The sequence below is a fragment of the Microcaecilia unicolor genome, chromosome 9 (assembly GCF_901765095.1).
Source record: "Microcaecilia unicolor chromosome 9, aMicUni1.1, whole genome shotgun sequence".
In the NCBI taxonomy this organism is placed as follows: Eukaryota; Metazoa; Chordata; class Amphibia; order Gymnophiona; family Siphonopidae; genus Microcaecilia; species Microcaecilia unicolor.
The window spans coordinates 192727464-192746462 of NC_044039.1; the positions used below are offsets into that span (position 1 = coordinate 192727464).

The 18999-nt window shown below is 42.3% G+C and overlaps 1 protein-coding gene across 11 annotated transcripts in view; it reads left to right on the forward strand.

Annotated features, from left to right (window-relative positions):
- Positions 1-18999, forward strand: part of LOC115477180 — a 122833-nt gene that overhangs the window by 71621 nt on the left and 32213 nt on the right. For 4 of the 11 annotated variants that reach the window (XM_030213845.1, XM_030213848.1, XM_030213844.1 and 1 more), the window contains exon 6: positions 5167-5275. The exons of 5 other annotated variants lie outside the window; for them this stretch is intronic. In XM_030213845.1, coding sequence (XP_030069705.1) covers positions 5167-5243 — 77 coding nt within the window. In that variant the 3' untranslated portion in view covers positions 5244-5275. The remainder of the gene's footprint in view (positions 1-5166; positions 5276-18999) is intronic. 2 more of the 11 variants (XM_030213846.1, XM_030213849.1) reach the window with 1 other exon arrangement.

The window sequence follows — 18999 nt, forward strand, 5'->3', positions numbered from 1 at the left end:
CTTTTCAAAAGGATCTGTTTTTTTCACAACATAAAGCAGAAGGCAGCAGAGCAAAGCTGTGTTAAAGATTTAACTTTCAGAAGAAACCATGGGGGGGGGGGGGGGGTCTGACCCGTCAGGCCGACTTTCGCTATTTGCAACTTTGGCTTCTCTTCTTTAAAGTGGACTCCTCCCTTTCTCTCAACTTTTCAGTAGAGAATGACATGACCAGAAAGTTTGTTCCTGCCCAGTCTCTTTGAGCTCTGTCCTCGCCCTGTCCCTGCAATGTAAGAAAATCAAAGTGGTGAAGGAGAAAAACAGGAGAACAGCACAGATAACAGAAATGTCAGTGTCAAGTACTTAACCTGTACATCATGTAGAGACAGAAAAAAAATCCCCTAGTACCAAGCTTATAGTTACATACCAAAAAATGGAGAATTATTTCTGTATCTTTCAGGCCTCTTCTGGGATCACAGCACTCTATCTTTTATCATCAGAACCCTATTTGAGAGCTTCAAAAGTCTTTCGTCCCTGGATTCTTTTAAAATGATCAGATACTTTGGAACTAATAAAAGACTTAAAGATCTGGGTTTTCTATCACATTATAAACCACAAAATTATACTGCTTGGTTACCTTCTGATCACCCATCTATCGTTCTGTGTCCCTCTATACCACCTTTTCCCCTTCAGACTATCACTGGAATGTTTTTGATTCATATATGTTTATGAATATTGAAAATATTTGATATACCACTTTTACTAACTAGTAGGACAAAGTGGTTTACAAAATTACAGAATGCCTTCTTGTCACTGCATCTACTTTCATAAGCATATACTGTGCAAGAATAATCTAGTATTGTCAACTTCTGCTTATTCTGTCCTGTCCCAAGATGCTGTTAAAAGCCAGATATGCAGCCCATCCTTGGATGTATCCAGCGGTCCCCACCAACCCCCAGCATGTATATTATTTCAGAAATATAATTGGCAAACAAGGCAGTGATTAATTTTTATTATCAGGAGATGAAAGGTCACTGCTTTTATCATGTAGCGGCATTTACATGTCAACCTACGCAGCAACACATCATCTTTTTTTTTATTCCACCCCATTTTGCTCTCCGACTATACCTAGGTTCAGCAATACCAAAAACACTGTCACCATCTGACTTTCTGGAGAAGCCCAAAATAACATCCAATGGACAGGAAAATCTCCCCTTTTACCTACTCTTTGAAGAAAACGCACTGAGCGTGAAAGCTTAACCTCTTCAAATTTCTTTATTGCTTAGCGCCCAGAATGAAGATGATAGCGCAGCTATCTTCATGACAGAGTACTTGCAAGCACCTGCCAGAAAGCGTGTGCAAGCCTTTGGACTTCAATGCGTGAGCTCATGAACTGACGCACGCACAGCCAATTCTCTTCCAGCCGTGTAGCCCAAGCATCGGGGAGCCTCTTAATATTTTAAAAAGTTGAGTACAGACACATCAAAATCAAATGCATAAGATAAATCATCAATGAAAAAGGGAGTTACTATTTTAAAAGTGCACTCATTCTGTAAAATCTGCCTACATAAGTACTGTTAATAATGGGCTCCCCTTATCACTCTAGGATTATCACTGTCTTTTCACTCTCACTCCAGTGTCCCATATATCCACTACTTAGTATTGTGGAGTGCTGAAAGACCAGTGGCGGTTAGTATTTTTACCACCTCTCTAAACTATCATATATAAAGTCTTTAGAGAGAGAAAATACAAGGCCACACATATGAGAAAGTGAAGTTAGAGATTTTATTACTCACCAAGAGAAAGTTACAATTGCAAATTTTAACCTCTCATGGGGGGGGGGGGGTCACAGAGCCACAACACAACCATGATGCTTGCATCTGAGACTCCGAAGACTATATAAGCAATCAAATACTTTTATTATTCTCCAAGTATATGTACAATTAATTGCTTATGAGAGTACAGTACCACAGCTACACATAGGTGTTCTTCTGGGTCTGAGTCTCTAAAGAAGTAGGAAGTACATACATTTTTATAGGTCTTTTCAGGCTACAGGTAACACAACAATCATGCCCCATTGGACACATGACAACACCGTGGCCAACACTGAGTGGCTATGGTAATGAGTTGGTTAGTTCTTGGAAATGCTAATAATATAATATAGCTATTATTTACTTAGAAATGCTAATAATATAGTGGGCTAGGTCATTTTCCTGAGGAGTTATCTTGTTCTGTCAGCTGCAGAACATCTGTGACCACCATGTTGCTGTTTTTCCACCTACGTCCGTTCCTCATTCTGCCGCATGAGTGTCACAACAGATCATGAGTTCTGCAGTCACACTGGAGTTCAGGTTAGAGCCACGGGCCTGTAAGGTTTTCTCTCATTTTAGATCCTGAACCAAAGTCAGGCCTTGATTCCAAGCTCTTAGCTATGATGATATCTCCCCCCCTTGAAGGTCTTTGAAAGTAAGACCTTCACTAAATATGGGAATGGCTAGTGCTCCTTGCAAGTGACCTAGTCCTGCACCTAGATGTTTGCTTTCACCTTAAAATCAAATCTTGAGCTAGGTCTTTATTACCATGAGCTCAAAAAGGACATGGTTAGTGCTCTGATTGTAGGCTGTCTTAGGTTGCAGGCATCCTAGAATCCCTAAGCAGGTTGGGAGTTCTGGGCCTTACTTACTCGTCATGGCCACACAATCTTATGAGTACTAAGAGGCATATAGTAAGTATGAGAGACACTAGTAAGGGGAGTCTGTGTGTTTGCCAATGGTGTAACTAAAAATAGGCTGAAGGCAACATGGCTTCCATCACAGAGCAAAATGGTAGCAACGTTTTCTATGAGTAATTCCCATATACCTTTATAATTACGAAACTCCAAAGGAAGAGAACCTTGAGGAAAAAAAAATTATACTAAGAAGGGTCATAGTATGGTTTAATATACTAAGGGAGGTTACACCATATCTAAATTATTGTCTGGCTAAATGCTATCTAAACAGGGAAATAGGAAGGAAGACCAGTCCTAAAGCTATGAGTGACCAGTCAAAAATCTGAAGGGAATTGTTGGTTCATATAACTGATTCCTGTGTCATGTAAGGAAATCAAAACGGTATGGGTAACTTGAGCAGAAAAGCAAGTATGAAAGTGGAGACAAAAGTCCCACAAGGGTTAATTTTAAGTTCTGTGGTGTCAACCACTCGCGGGGAAGTGACAGGGTAGTTTCTTGTATTAGCTGTGCTTGGTCTAAGTCTCCTTCAGGTGTGTCTGGTGTGAGCATCTGGATGCTTGGACAATACAATATTACTTCTAAAATAAAAATGTAAGTTTTTAAATGCTTATCAAAAATTTATGCAGGTGTAAGGGTAATTGGTAGGTGTAGAATTAATGTTCAAACAGGTTGAACTTGTTTAAATGCTTAGAGATTCTGAAAGGAGAAAAGAGGAAGTTAAATAGAAAAAGGTTGAAATATTAAGAAAGTATTCTATATTTATGCAAAACAACTTATGCAAAATTAACTCAAAACTAAAAGCTCATAACAATCAGAATTCTATATTTCCCAGCAGACGATATGGTATGTTGAGTTGTTTAAATGCTTAATCGTTTGCTGTAGAGGTAAAGTATTTCGAAAAAGAGAAAGTTGTGATACTCAATGCGTATGTGGAACAAACTTATACTAAACTAACTTATCCTAAAATGTTTCTAAAATAAACAGAATAAATGCAATGATATTGTAAAACAGGATAAGAAACATCAACCTAATGTTTGCTTCCAACATAAACCAACTAAATGCAAATATGTTGCAAGACAGGATAAAAAGTATTATTCTTTCAGTAGTGATCGTAAGTCCATGATTCCTTTAAGCAGACCTGAAATAAAATTTGTCAAGCAAGAGTAAAATTAATGCTATAATGAAAATGAGCCAAAAAAGAAGTCCATATAGTCTTAGTATATACTTATAGAAAGTATAATTAATGCAGAAGTTATCTGTTTCCTGCCCCTGTAGTGTCAGGGACACTTCCGAATACAGGCATACCTCCAGGGCCAGCTGTGTTAGAGGCACTTGCACTTTCTCATTTTGATACTCCAGCTTCAGTAATGTAAAAAGTATTTTTAACTGTGTCTGAATTTAATTCTGTAGCATGTAAGTAACGATTAATTGTCCTCTGGCCAACGTGCATTAAGTCTGTCAAGTAGACTTAAAGCAGTACCCAAGTACTCTTGTAAAGTTAGTCACAGCTAAAATAAGAGCAATCAGAATGGCTGTGGTTCTGGTGTGTCACCTAGTTCTGTTATTTGAGGGTTAATCTTTGGTTCCTGGACTGGAGCTTGTCTGATTACTCTGATGTTTTTCATATGAACCCAAGATGTGTGGTCTTGTAGTTTAACTGTAGTAGCTGTTATGGCTTCAACTTTAAAGGGTCCAACATATACCGGATCCTTCCAGATCTTGTGTGTGTAGTATTTTCTATGGACTAAGTCTCCTATCTTCAGATCTTTGGGGTTCTCTGAACTATCACCCCCCTTCTGTCTGGCGATTTCTGAGGAAAGCAAGACAAAGATGTTATTACAGATTGTAACTGATATACGCCCTAACAGTGCTTTTATATCCCCAATGGCAAGTGTTATGCCCATGGTTAATTCTGAGAACTTGCATATTCATTTATTTTCACCTTCAGTGAGGTCAGGTAACTGTTGAGCTAAGCTCGTCAAATAAACAGAGTATGGGACATACTCAGTGTGTGCTACTCCATTAGACAATTTGTTAAACAGAGGTAATAGTTTAGTTAGAGGACTGATGGGAAATTTACGTAGACATAATTAAGCTTAATTCTATTCAGTAGATATCTGACACAATTTAAAACTCAGGAAGTGTGGTAGCTCAAATTAATAAATCTAGCCTTTTAAAGCACCCAGTCTAACACTCGAGACTTAGGACAAACTAGGAATTGGCAATGTACCCTGGCCTTTTAAAACACCAACGGGTGATCAGACCGTAGGACCAACCATGGGTAACTGTTATTCTGCTCTTTTGAAACACCTATGCTAAGAATATAGACCTAGGACCAAGTATAAATAACTATAAACAAAGTGTTCAAAGTTTACTCACCAATCTTTGTCCTCACCAGGACATGCAGGCGTGTTGGGAATCCAGTTGCTTGAAATACGACACTTCTTTACTTTTGTTTTCAGGTGCCTCAGGGATCTCACGGCATGAAACCTGGGCTTTGTTTACTGCACACGAGTGTATCCTGAATCTCCCGACTTGAAGCAGGACACTCGGTAACTGGGACTTCAAAAAGTGGGTCAACCAGATACTCCCCCTAATACAGTTTTAGTGATAGTTATTGCAGAATAAAATCAATTGCTAAATTTAAGATCTTTACCATGGTAGTTTTCTCTTCTTTGGGTAACCAGAGTTAAGCCTTTGCTTAAAATCATTAGAGAGGCACATTTCAATTATGGAATAGCAAAGTAGAAAAATTACATCAGTATCCAATTGCTAACTGTAGAAATTAAGGAAAATAAAGTTGTAAACTTGTCCAAAGAAAACTAGTTAATAGCTTGCATAATGGATGAAAATAGGGCACCAAATAATCAGGGAGGTGCACAGTTTCCCCATTTATACAAAACAAAGCAGAGAAAAAAAAAAGTAAGAGAAAAGTATAACATTCTAACTGCTTACATTGAGTATCTAAATTATAGATGTGTGATTTAGAAGCCATTCCTCTTGTTGCTGAGATAAGGACAAACAATTATTCATTTGTAAGATAGGAGAAAAAGTGTTCAAATTCAGGTAATATAAAACAATAAATTGAGAGAGGTTATACTCAGATAATGGTCCCAAATAAGAAATCTAACAGTGTATCTCTTAGGGCAAACAGGCAGTTGCCTAAATAGGCACTGTCTTTGTTCTAGGACAGTATAAAAGATTTTCTTTCTACATACACAAACTATTTATATCTTAATCTTATAAATTTAAACATTCATCTAGATTTACCTTTCCTGTGGGGCAATTTCTCTTGGATCTCAGTCATCTGAGGTCTCACAGTTGATGTAAAATTTATCCTTGTATGTAAATATGTCACGTTTTGAGTGCAATGCAACAAAAATCAGCTTTAAAAAATCTTAGAGGCAGACAAAAGCTGCATCCTTGATTGACGTACAAAGATACACAGAGATCAATCAAGAAATGTAGGATATCCAGTGCTTTAAACTATAAGACGAACAGCACAGCTATAAGTCCTGCATTTGAAGTAGTGTAAGAATCAGGAAGTCAGTATTGCACGACTTCAATGGGGATTTTATCAGGAGTGTACTGGATAGCAGCAAAGCCAACGTTACCATTTTGACAAGATCCGTCCGTAAACCAGACTGGTCCCATTTGCAAAATTTCAAAGTGAATGCTTAAAGAAACAGGCAATGAGGTCAATTTGGCAGTACACTAGTGAGGAAATAAACCACATTGTTCACCACATAACCTGTAGATTAAACAAGGTATTATATACAAGTAAGTAAGGTAAGTTACCAAAATAGTATTCTAGGGCGAGAAGTACTTCTTATGTGAGATAGCTACTCCAGAGGTAGGGGGAGAAAAAAAGTACAATAGTACTGTTTAAATGCTCCATTGAGATTCTGTATCCTCTGCAGCAGATCAGAAACCTCGTTGGAGTCCATTGAAATAATAAAAAAGAGAGAAAATTTCTTTATATTCCACTTGTGTAGCTATGTCAACTTTTCCATCTATTGGGACACTTTCAATTATTTACCTGTGCATACTTATGTAAGAGGTTTTATACTTTATTACAGCACATTAAATAGAATAAGAATCATAATATAACTTAAAATCTTTTGTGGTTTCCTCCTTACATCTGTTTCCCCTCACTAAAGAAACAGGAAGTGAACCTTAAACCACACAGAAACAGGCAGACTTAATTTACGAGATACGTTCATTTCAGCAATACTCAGGAACCTTCACTTATTATTAAAGGTAAGTTAAGATTGACATTCACTGTAGCATATTTCAAACAATAGACATTAATTCTATAACGTTTAATTATAGTAACAATTTACTGCAACACAAAGGTTTTTATTTATTTCATGCTGCGACACAGATCAAAGTACTTCCTTAAATCTAAGCTAAGCAGGATGACAATTCAAAACTCCATTCTTACTCATATACATCAGATACACAAAGTAAGCCATAGTACAAACAGTGACAGCATTAGACAAGAGCATGCCAGCACAGGACTTAATCAGCCAACGAATCTTCCCTAATCTGGCCACATAACACTTAAAATTAAACAGACTTTTAAATGTAATCTCCTGTTAGCTGTTATCAGGTTGAGTACTCAAGTTCTGCTTCCTCTGCATAAAATTATTCATTATTCCCTTTAAAGAACACAATTTAGAATAGTTATCAGTAGTCCCCATTACATTTGCATTACTGGGTAGACAGTTCATGTGCCTTTTTTTTTTTTTTTTTTTTTGTAAAGAGCACAGTAGCTCCAGTAATCGGGAAAACTCAGAGCAGAAAAAGGAAGAGTTAAATAAAAATACATTTCCCCAATAGAGTAGCAAGAAGGGAAACATGCACACATCGTAAGTTTGCCACAAATGCACTTCACGGGTCACATCAACCGTAGCAAGTGCGGAACTCTGCATTACATCTTTTACTAATGCAACCAAAACAGGAGCCTTAGTTTCACTAAATTGGACGTGCTCAATTTTAGAATCATATTTTCCCAGTATCTTCTCGTAAAAAGGATCCGTTTATTAATGGTAGGTGTTTAATGCACGATTAACCCCCTTTTGTGGGTCTCATTGTAATGGATCAATTTATTTAAAGCAGTTGTATCAAAGGATCCATCTATGGGCTAACAAAGGTCAGCCCTTTTATTGCACTTAAAACCAACTATTACAAATTTATGTGAGATCCTTTCTTTCTCCTGCAAAATATCTATCTAATCACTAGCTCTAGAGGTGTGGCCATAATGTGACAGAGGACCTGGTATTTTAAAACACTTTTTCTAACAAATAAACCTTCACGAAAGGAGTGCAATGGGACACTGAAATGCCCAATGGGGCAGTAACCCCCCCCCCCCCTCCTTCACGCTCAGATTTGACGTAAGGAGTTCAATGAGCAATAAAACCCCCTTCACACTGAAATTTGAAATTGTACCTACCAGGAACTCTGTTAACTTTAAATACTCTTAAAACACAATAATACCATCAAGAAGAGATTTCTTAACTTACCACTATCCGTGCTACACGCACCTGGACGTCCCATCCACTGCTGGCACTGGTGGTGGTACTGCTCCCCGGTATTGGTGTGCTAATATGGAAGCGTGTTATCACCCCTGTGGAAACTATCGCCAAACGGCTTATCCAGTACTCCCTGCATTCAATCATTCTGCAAAATCTGCCTACATAAGTACATATAAGTACTGTTAATAATGGGCTCCCCTTATCACTCTATGATTATCACTGTCTTTTCACTCTCACTCCAGTGTGCCATATATCCACTACTTAGTATTGTGGAGTGCTGAAAGACCAGTGGTGTTTAGTATTTTTACCACCTCTCTAAACTATCATATATAACATCTTTAGAGAGAGAGAATACAAGGCCACACATATGAGAAAGTGAAGTTAGAGATTATTACTCATCAAGAGAAAGTTACAATTACAAATTTTAACCTCTCATTTGGGGGGGGAGGGTCACAGAGCCACAACACAACTGTGATGCTTGCATCTGAGACTCCAAAGAATATATAAGCAATCAAATACTTTTATTATTCTCCAAGTATATGTACAATTAATTGCTTATGAGAGTACAGTACTGTTGCAGGAATTGAGATAGGAATTTGTGATGCTTCAGGAGTCAGACAGCACACACCAGTATGAGAGAAAAATCTTCTTTATTTGCCAGCAAACAAAGCAGGACATCAGCATTAAGTCTCTTCTTCTCTTTCTCTCAGCTCTTTTTGTGTCATGTGGCTTCTGTCTCAGCTGCTTCTCTTCTTATGCTGTCTTCTCCTTCTTCTGTCTGTTCCTTCTGTCCTTCTCTTTCTTCTGAGCTCCTTCTGACGTAAACTGCTTCTGCTCCTACTTAAATACAGTTCTATCCAGCCTAGCCTAGCCCAGCCCCCTTACTCTCCAATTGGTTAAGGAATAGATTGGTCACTTTGCCTCAACCAATCATTACTTTTGAAATATCAGTTACATAGGTTTGGTATTCCTCAAACTGACCTCTAACCTGGGGCCCCTTAAGCCAGACATTTGGTCTCCAGAACTCTTACATTTCTCATTATGATTGATTTCTCATCTATAGCTTAACCTGGGTTCACTTAGAGACCAAGAGGCCCTAGTGAGATTGGTTATTCTCATATTCCTAGTCTGGTTCATACTAACTGCTAACTAAACTCTGGCATTCATTAAAGAGGTCAAAAGTCAGTCTTACTTAATAGCATACATATCAGGTTATCACTTTCAAGACCATTTCTACATTTTACCTATAATTAATCAAGGAGAAGAGAGCTGACTAGTTCTGACCTTGTTCACCTATCAGCTTATACATTGAACCAGCCAGAACTGCAGATAAGTCAAAACACATGTTTGACCTCTTCACTGCAGTCCTTGCTTAGAAACATCAGACAAAGAATTGATACAGAATTTAAAAAGGTTTTCTACATTTAACTACACAGAATCAGTATTTCTTATAAGACATATTCTAAATATCAAAAACTTGTAAATACTAATCTATTGCCTCTCTCTCTCTAAATAGTATTTTCTATCTAAGCATTTTTCTATTTAATCCTAAACAAACTGCCTGCCTACAAAACTATTCAGTATGCCTAATAATATACAGCTGTTGAGCTAGCTTTCATTATTCACAAGGGTGAAAGAAATTCCTGTCTCTGACCTTTCTAACCCAGCCCGGCAAACGCTAGAGTTCAATATAATCTGAACCATCTGGCATACCTTCACTTTAGTTGCAAAGTAAAAAGCTAGAATTCAAACTTCAAGCTTTTTAATATCATTTCTTATGTATCAGAGTTAACACTTTCTTTGCCCACTGCCTCATTCCCCCCTTTGAGACTAAAATCAGCTTATGCAGAGATAAGTCTCATAACTCAAACTCTGGAGATTATAGTGATCCTAATTAGGAATAGACTTGTGAATCACCATTACCCTACTTGTTAAAGTTCGACGGCATACTGCCGAAGCACATGAGGCCAGGAAACAAAACAACAACCCTGCTAAAACTAAGACTATTAGGGAAATGAACAAAGGACGTATCCAGGAGGTCAATGACCACCACCAGGAGGTAAGGTCTAATCCTCCTCGGTAATCCTCCACATTAAGGCTGGCCAACTGTAGGACTTTATCCATGGCATGCCTAACCACATGCGTCCTATTTATGACAATAGTACAGCACTCTGAAGAATTTAGCACTGTGCAGAGACCACCCTGAGCTGCAAAGAGATAGTCAAGACCCATACGATTATACCGAGAAACTATACTTAATTCATTAATTTGATCCTGCAATGCATTGACTACCACATTCAGCTCATGAACTAAAACATGGAGTAGGGACTGAAGTCTCCGGGTAGCCATACCTAGTTCAGTAATACCCGCTACCGGGCCTCCAATTGGAATCCAGGCTGTGGCAGAAAGGGCTACAAGTCTCTTTTTAGTCAGAGGATAAGTAGAATTAATATACTGGAGGGCTAATTCAATCGCCTCATCCTCTGTGGCAACGGAGGAAGGTAAGGACAAAGCCTCTCGCTTAGAGCGGTGCGGGGATAGTGGCTTAAGAGGAATAACTTTAGGAAAATAATTCAAGGTTACCAATACACAAAAATCATATGTAGGGGGAAGAATCATGTGGAGGACATTATCACAGAGCCAGTAATGACCAAGGAGAGGGTGAGGAAAGTTCCCAATAAATGTTGGCTCAGGCTGGACAGGGTACTTAGGGTGCCCATAATGCGAGCCCCTATCCCAGGGGGAACGAAGACGAAATGGAGACTTTGCACACCATAGGCGCCAATCCCCAATTGTGACAGGCTGCTCATTTGTTAGTAACTCTTCATACCCCGGGGACTTATGAAAGTAGAAAATAAGCTTGGACACTATAGTCTTCTCAGTGGTACGCTTAGGAGCCAGATAATCACCTGGGTCATAATCTACAGGTATGGTAGCAGGGCACATAGGAGTACCTGGAGAAACTACCCACACAGATTCTCCTTTTTCTGGGAGAACATTAGTATAGTTACAGGGAATGGGAAGAACAGTTGAGATGCTTCTTGTTAAACAAAACACTCCAGAGGCTGGATAGGGAGACGTAAAAACAGGCCTTAGAGAAGAGTCAGAGGGGGAAGTAGCATTATAAAAGGACCACCAAGTATAATCCTGGCTCCAAGGGCCTGAACTCGAAAAGTAGGGAGGTATAAGAGCTGGGAGTTGCACAGGGACAGGAACAGCTGGGACATCTGTGGTATAAGGAGAAAATCGGGAACACACAATACAAGGGGAAGTAATCTTTGCCTGGCTAATTAGTTCCTGGACTGAGTGTAACCAAAGGTTGGAGCGAGTTGGGGTATTAGGAACAAGGAGGCAAGGAGTAGAAAACAACAAAAGCATCCAAACTACTAACATTTTCTCTCTTCCTAATCTAAAACAAATACAGCAAACTAATTAAGCAATAATATTTCAACAGTCTGTGCTAATCACAGATTACTCTAATATAATGTTCTCAGTCTTTGAGTTCTTATACCAGTTGGGATAGACCCTCAACTGACAAGGATCAAGCTTTCAAATTCCAAGAAAGCCAGAATCTGGGCAAGAAAGAGTCTCAGTATGAAGCCGAAGTTCAGCCGCTCCTGCAATATGCAGTTGACCCTTCTTTTCAGCTAGTAGATTCTTTGGTTCGGGTCAAGCGCAACTTCAATGGCTCCGCTGGATCACTTTCTGCTCTCCACTGTCTAGGCTCCGTCTGATCCGTGCTGGGCTCAGTCTGGTCAGCAGACTTAATTCGAGACCAATGGACCCATGGAGTAATCCCTGCGACCTTCACAGCTGCAGGGGTAGAAAGCAAAACAGTAAAAGGTCCTTTCCATCGGGGCCCCAAAGGCTGGAGCTTCCAATCTTTCACCCAAACTCTATCCCCTGGCAGGAAGGAATGTACCTGAGCCTGGAAGGGGACAGGGTTTATTTCTCTCACATAAGACTGAAGCTCAGAAATTATCTTACCCAGGAGGGCTACCTGCTCCTGCACCTGGGCAGACCCTAAAATCCCTATGTCTCCCTTAATTCCCTGTAAAATGGCTGGGGGCTTCCCATACACAATTTCAAAGGGAGAGAGGGCTGTTCCTTTAGTTGGGGTGCATCGGAGGCGGAAGAGGGCTAGTGGCAATGCCTGTGGCCATTTCAATTGGGTTTCCTGACAAATCTTTGCCAGACTATTTTTCAAGGTTCTGTTTGCCCGTTCAACCTGCCCTGAACTCTGGGGACGATAGGCACAATGAAATTTCCAGGTAATGCGCAATGCGCGGGACAGGGCCTGAAGTGTAGCTTCAACAAAGGCGGGACCATTATCTGAACCTATGGCAAGGGGCAGTCCATACCTGGGGATGACATCCCTAAGGAGAGCTCGAGCTACTTCTGTGGCTTTCTCAGTGACTGTAGGATATGCTTCCACCCACCCAGAAAAGGTACAAACCATAACTAAGAGGTATCGGAACCTACCACTCCTGGGCATTTCTGTGAAGTCTATAACTAGGGACTCAAAGGGTGTTAGTCCTCTAGACTGAACTCCTGGTGGAATACGGGGCCCCTGACGAGCATTATTCTGGGCACAGAGAGTACATCGGGCAGAGGCAGTGGCAACCAGACTATCCAATCCTTCCAGCACCACTACTCGACTGAGTAGGCGGGCTAGTGCTGTTTTCCCTAAGTGTGATAGGTCATGAGCTTGAGACACTACAGGCCAAGCTAGGTGGCGTGGCACCAGAACTCTGGTATCAGGGAGATGTAACCAGCCATCAGGTCTCCTTACTGCACCTTCTTCTTGAGCCCATTTCTCTTCCATTTGGGTATACATAGGCGTCCATTCTTGCAATCGAATTTGGAACAGGGGAGTCACAGTACTTGCTGGAGGTCCTCGAGCAGCTTCCTTGGCCACCCGATCAGCATGGCGATTCCCTCGGGCCACTGGAGTATCTATCCTTTGGTGTCCCCTGCAGTGAATGACAGCTACCTTCTTAGGGGCCCAAACAGCCTCTAGCAGCTGAAGTATTTCAGGTCCATACTTAACAGGTTGGCCTGCAGCATTTATGAGTCCCTTTTCCTTATACAAAGCTCCATGAGCATGTAGAATTGTAAAAGCATACTTGGAATCAGTATAAATGTTGGTTACCAGTCCTGCTGCTAACTCCAGAGCTCGTATGAGGGCCACAAGTTCTGCTTTCTGGGCTGAAGTTCCTTGGGGCAGGGCTCTTGCTTCTATCACCTTGTCTTCTGTCACCACAGCATAGCCTGCCAGTCGCTTGGAGTCCTCCACATAACTGCTTCCATCTGTAAAATAAATTACATCTGGGTCCCTCCAAGGCACATCTTTAAGATCTGGTCGACTGGAGTACACTTCATCCATAGTTTGGATACAGTCATGATCTGGAGGTCCCTCAGATGCTGGCAAAAGAGTGGCAGGATTAAATGTAGCCACTGTTTCCAGGTGTATCCGTGGATTCTCACACAAGCTAGCTTGGTACTTAACCATACGGTTATTTGTAAACCAGTGGTTGCCCTTATACTCCATGAGGGTGAGAACTGCATGGGGGACTTTAACAACCAGTTCTTGCCCCAAGGTCAACTTATCAGCTTCCTGGACCAGTAAGGCTGTTGCTGCAATGGCCCTCATGCAGGCTGGCCATCCTTTAGCCACTCCATCCAGCTGTTTAGACAGGTATGCAACAGGCCTCTGCCAGGATCCCATCATCTGGGTCAGCACACCCAGAGCAACCCCCTGTCGCTCGTGGACATACAATGAGAAAGGTTTCTCCACATCAGGAAGGCCCAACGCAGGGGCTTGGAGTAGGGCTTTCTTTATGGCAATGAAGGATTGTTGAGCAGTAGGTCCCCATTCAAATGGTTCCTTTTCACCCCCCTTTGTGGCCTGGTAAAGGGGTTTCGCCATCAATGCAAAATTTGGAATCCAAATTCTGCAGAATCCGGCTGCTCCCAGAAATTCCCTAACTTCTCTTCTGGACTTGGGTTGGGGAATTGCAGCAACTGCTTGCTTCCTACTAGCATCCAGTCTCCGACTTCCCTGGGAAATACAAAAGCCCAGATACTTCACTTCTGACTGACAAAGTTGGGCCTTTGAGCGTGAGACCTTATAGCCTGCATCCAAGAGTAGCTCCAGCAATTCTCTGGTAGCCTCAAAACACTCTTCCTGAGTCACTGCTGCAATCAGGAGGTCATCTACATACTGGAGTAAAACTCGCCTGGAAGGCTCAGATTTAAAAGTCTTAAGGTCTTGCCCTAGGGCTGTCCCAAAAATAGTGGGGGAATTCTTGAACCCCTGTGGCAGGCGGGTCCATGTGTACTGAAGCTTCCTTCCTGTTACTGGGTTTTCCCATTGAAAGGCAAAAAGCAGTTGACTAGCGGGGGCCACCCGAATACAAAAGAAGGCATCTTTTAGGTCTAGTGTCGTGAAATGGGTAGCTCCAGAAGGTATCAATCCTAACAGGACATATGGATTAGGCACTACAGGGTGTAATGAGATAGTGGATTTGTTGACCACTCGTAAGTCTTGGACTGGCCGGTAGTCCTCAGTCCCTGGCTTCTGAACTGGCAATAGTGGCGTATTCCATGGAGACTGGCAAGGACGAATAATTCCATGGGATAACAGACGATTCAAATGTGCTTGAATCCCTTCCAGAGCCTTTCTGGGAATTGGGTATTGGCGAAGATGGATTGGCCGGGCATTTGGAAGTAAGTCTACATGGACAGGAGGAATATTTCGGGCCAACCCTGGGGGATTATCTTCTGCCCATACCCCACTGACCTGAAAGCTGTCTGCCAGGGGTAGGTCAACTTGGCCATGCGACTGATGCAGCCGCCATTCTTCTTCAAGAGGGCAACAGAAACTCAATATACCCTTAGGGCTGGATGCTGGGGCCGAAAGGAGACTGAAGTCTGGCCATCAGAGTCAAAGGAAATTTGGGCCCTAAGCTTGGACAGCAGGTCTCGACCTAACAAAGGGATTGGACAGTCTGGCATATACAGGAATTCATGAGTGACTATGTGTGAGCCTAATTGGCATCTACGGGTTGTCAGGAAGGGCCTCCGGTTCTGCACCCCCGTGGCTCCCACCACTCGGACAGTTTTTCCAGACACAGGCGCTAATCGCTCCGTCACAACAGAATGTTCAGCTCCTGTATCAATCATGAATGGAATTGAGCGGCTCCCTATAGTTAGCTTGACCATAGGTTCCTGGGAGCCCAGTTTGTAGGAACCCGGTCTGTCCTATTCGTCCCATTCTGCCATCTCGGCTATCCCGATGATGTCAGATTCAGGAGGCTCATATCTTCCCTCTCGAACTCGGCCTCGGCTTCCTCGATCTCCTGGTCCCCTTCTCAGTCCCTGGCGCCTCTGGGGGCATTCATCTTTCCAGTGCCCTCTTTCCTTACAATAGGCACACTGATCCCTCTCCAATCTTGGTCTGGGATTCTCCCCCCTTGGCCGGGATTGATTGAAGGAATCTCGGGGCCTGGCTGGTGGTCCGGGGTCCCACTTTGGCTTCCCATTAGCTAGAGGTCGACCTCGGTTAAGGGTGGAATTAGTAATGGCTGCCGCTAAAAGGTCGGCCTTCTTCTGCATCTTCCGGTCAGCCTCTCGGCGCACCTCCTGATCTCTATTAATGAAAACCTTGGTTGCGATCTCAATTAGCTGGGTGGTATTCATCCCTGCGAATCCCTCCTGACGCTGCAACTTCTTCCGGATATCTGGCATACTCTGGGCCACCAATGCGCTATTCACCATTCTCTGGTTTTCTTGGGCTTCAGGGTCAAATGGAGTGTATGTTCTGTAGGCTTCAATTAGTCGCTCTAGAAAGGCCCCAGGGGATTCAGTTGCCCCTTGGAGAATTTCAGAAACCTTTGCCAGATTAATGGGCCTCTTTATGCCTTTCCTCATACCTTCCAGCAAGTCCCGGCAATAGCCAGACAACAGTTCATAGTGCTGCCCATCATTTGGATCCCAAGCTGGAGCTGCGCGAGGAAACCGAGCTCTAACCCATCCCTCTGGATCCTGTGTCCCCCCGGGGACACGCTCTCGCGTGATGGCCTCAGCATTTTGCAAAATCTTCCGCCTCTCCTCAGTTGCGAAGAGGGTCAGGAGAAGTTGTTGACAATCAGTCCAGGTTGGGTTATGGGTGGCCATAATGCTAGCCACTAGGTCCACCACTGCCTGAGGCTTTTCAGTATAAGAGGGGTAATGCGTCTTCCAATTCAGGAGATCGGTGGTTGTGAAGGGTACATACTGATAGGCCTGTGCCTGTATAACCTGACCCTGATTATTAGGATCCGGTCGAGTGGTAGTTACCTGGCGGAGGGGCAGAACTCTCGAGGAGGTGGGAATGGAACCTGAGGTAGAGCTAGGAGCTACCCTCCTATCATGCTCAAAGGTGATTGCAGCAGGTCTAACCCATTCAGTGGAGGTGTGTTGAACCCCTGAGGGATGGGGAGGGGTACTCATAGACTGAGAGGTGGTCACAGGTGATTCAGTCCATTGAAAGGGATGCCGGGCCCCTAATGAGTGGGTAGGGGTATTAGAGGGAGAGGCTGGGCTGTCGGGAGTTGAGGAGTCAGGGAGTGGAACCCAAAGCGGGTCTTCAGAGGTTAACAGGAGAGGATGTGGCAGAGGAGAGTAGAGACTGGGTGAAAAGTCCAACCTAGGATGTGGCAGGTTTTGCACAGGAGGGGAAGAACTATCCGGAGAAGCCTGTGCTGGAGAGGCTTGGGCTGGGCGGCGTGGATCTCTGGGGGTGGCACGGAACCCCAACAATGGGCCATAAGGTGGTGGCTCAAGGTCTGAGGGGTCATCAGAGAGTATGGGTTTCTCAGACAGGGTAGGGGCGGAAGCCACCGATTGGGTGGTAGGCTTCCTAGGGCTCTTTCCCTCTTCTAGTTTAGATTTTCTAATCTTTCTTTGAACACGGCCTAACATGAATTTTACTGGGGATCCCATATAAGTTTTTAACCAGGAGGGAGGGTCAGTCACAAGGCTGTCCCAGGAATCTATATAAGGGAGTTGTTCAGAATATTCTGGTTCTCCTACAACTATGCTGTAGACCTTCCGGATTACTTCAATATCTAAGCTGCCACTAGGGGGCCACCCCACTCCCATAGATGGCCACTCAACTTCACACAAGGTTCTTAAAGTACTTGAGCTTAAAGTCTGTCCATAGTCATTAATTAAAAAGCCTTTTTTAAAGTTCTTAAGCATACAATCTAGGGGGGTAGCAATTTGTCTAGATGATGTCCCACCCATAATGCTTACAGTTACAACACACAAAAGGGAGGGAGTTTTTGGATTTGCGGTAAGGGGTCCGCAGATCCGGAAACAAAAGGGTAGAACAAACAACAATCGCTTCCTTCCGTTGCTGGTCAATTGAACTCGCGTTAATTGAAAACGCAGCTATAAGAAGTCCGCACTCAGTTAATCATTCACGCATCACACATTCCATACAGAAAATCCCACCCAACAATTTCAGATTTCTCAGATACAGATAAGCTCAAGCGTTTTCGCTTCTAGTCCCCGCGACTAGAAGGTACTAGGGCCTTCGCTGAGAGTTGATCAGGCTCTCCTTCCTCAATTTTTTTGAGGGGCTGATTTACAATTTCCTAGCTAGGATTACAATACAGAATACAGAATACATACCCGGCGAATGTTCTCCAGTCAGTTGGGTGCTGGGATTAATGCAGGATTCATCCCACCGCTGCCACCAAGAATTGTTGCAGGAATTGAGATAGGAATTTGTGATGCTTCAGGAGTCAGACAGCACACACCAGTATGAGAGAAAAATCTTCTTTATTTGCCAGCAAACAAAGCAGGACATCAGCATTAAGTCTCTTCTTCTCTTTCTCTCAGCTCTTTTTGTGTCATGTGGCTTCTGTCTCAGCTGCTTCTCTTCTTATGCTGTCTTCTCCTTCTTCTGTCTGTTCCTTCTGTCCTTCTCTTTCTTCTGAGCTCCTTCTGACGTAAACTGCTTCTGCTCCTACTTAAATACAGTTCTATCCAGCCTAGCCTAGCCCAGCCCCCTTACTCTCCAATTGGTTAAGGAATAGATTGGTCACTTTGCCTCAACCAATCATTACTTTTGAAATATCAGTTACATAGGTTTGGTATTCCTCAAACTGACCTCTAACCTGGGGCCCCTTAAGCCAGACATTTGGTCTCCAGAACTCTTACATTTCTCATTATGATTGATTTCTCATCTATAGCTTAACCTGGGTTCACTTAGAGACCAAGAGGCCCTAGTGAGATTGGTTATTCTCATATTCCTAGTCTGGTTCATACTAACTGCTAACTAAACTCTGGCATTCATTAAAGAGGTCAAAAGTCAGTCTTACTTAATAGCATACATATCAGGTTATCACTTTCAAGACCATTTCTACATTTTACCTATAATTAATCAAGGAGAAGAGAGCTGACTAGTTCTGACCTTGTTCACCTATCAGCTTATACATTGAACCAGCCAGAACTGCAGATAAGTCAAAACACATGTTTGACCTCTTCACTGCAGTCCTTGCTTAGAAACATCAGACAAAGAATTGATACAGAATTTAAAAAGGTTTTCTACATTTAACTACACAGAATCAGTATTTCTTATAAGACATATTCTAAATATCAAAAACTTGTAAATACTAATCTATTGCCTCTCTCTCTCTAAATAGTATTTTCTATCTAAGCATTTTTCTATTTAATCCTAAACAAACTGCCTGCCTACAAAACTATTCA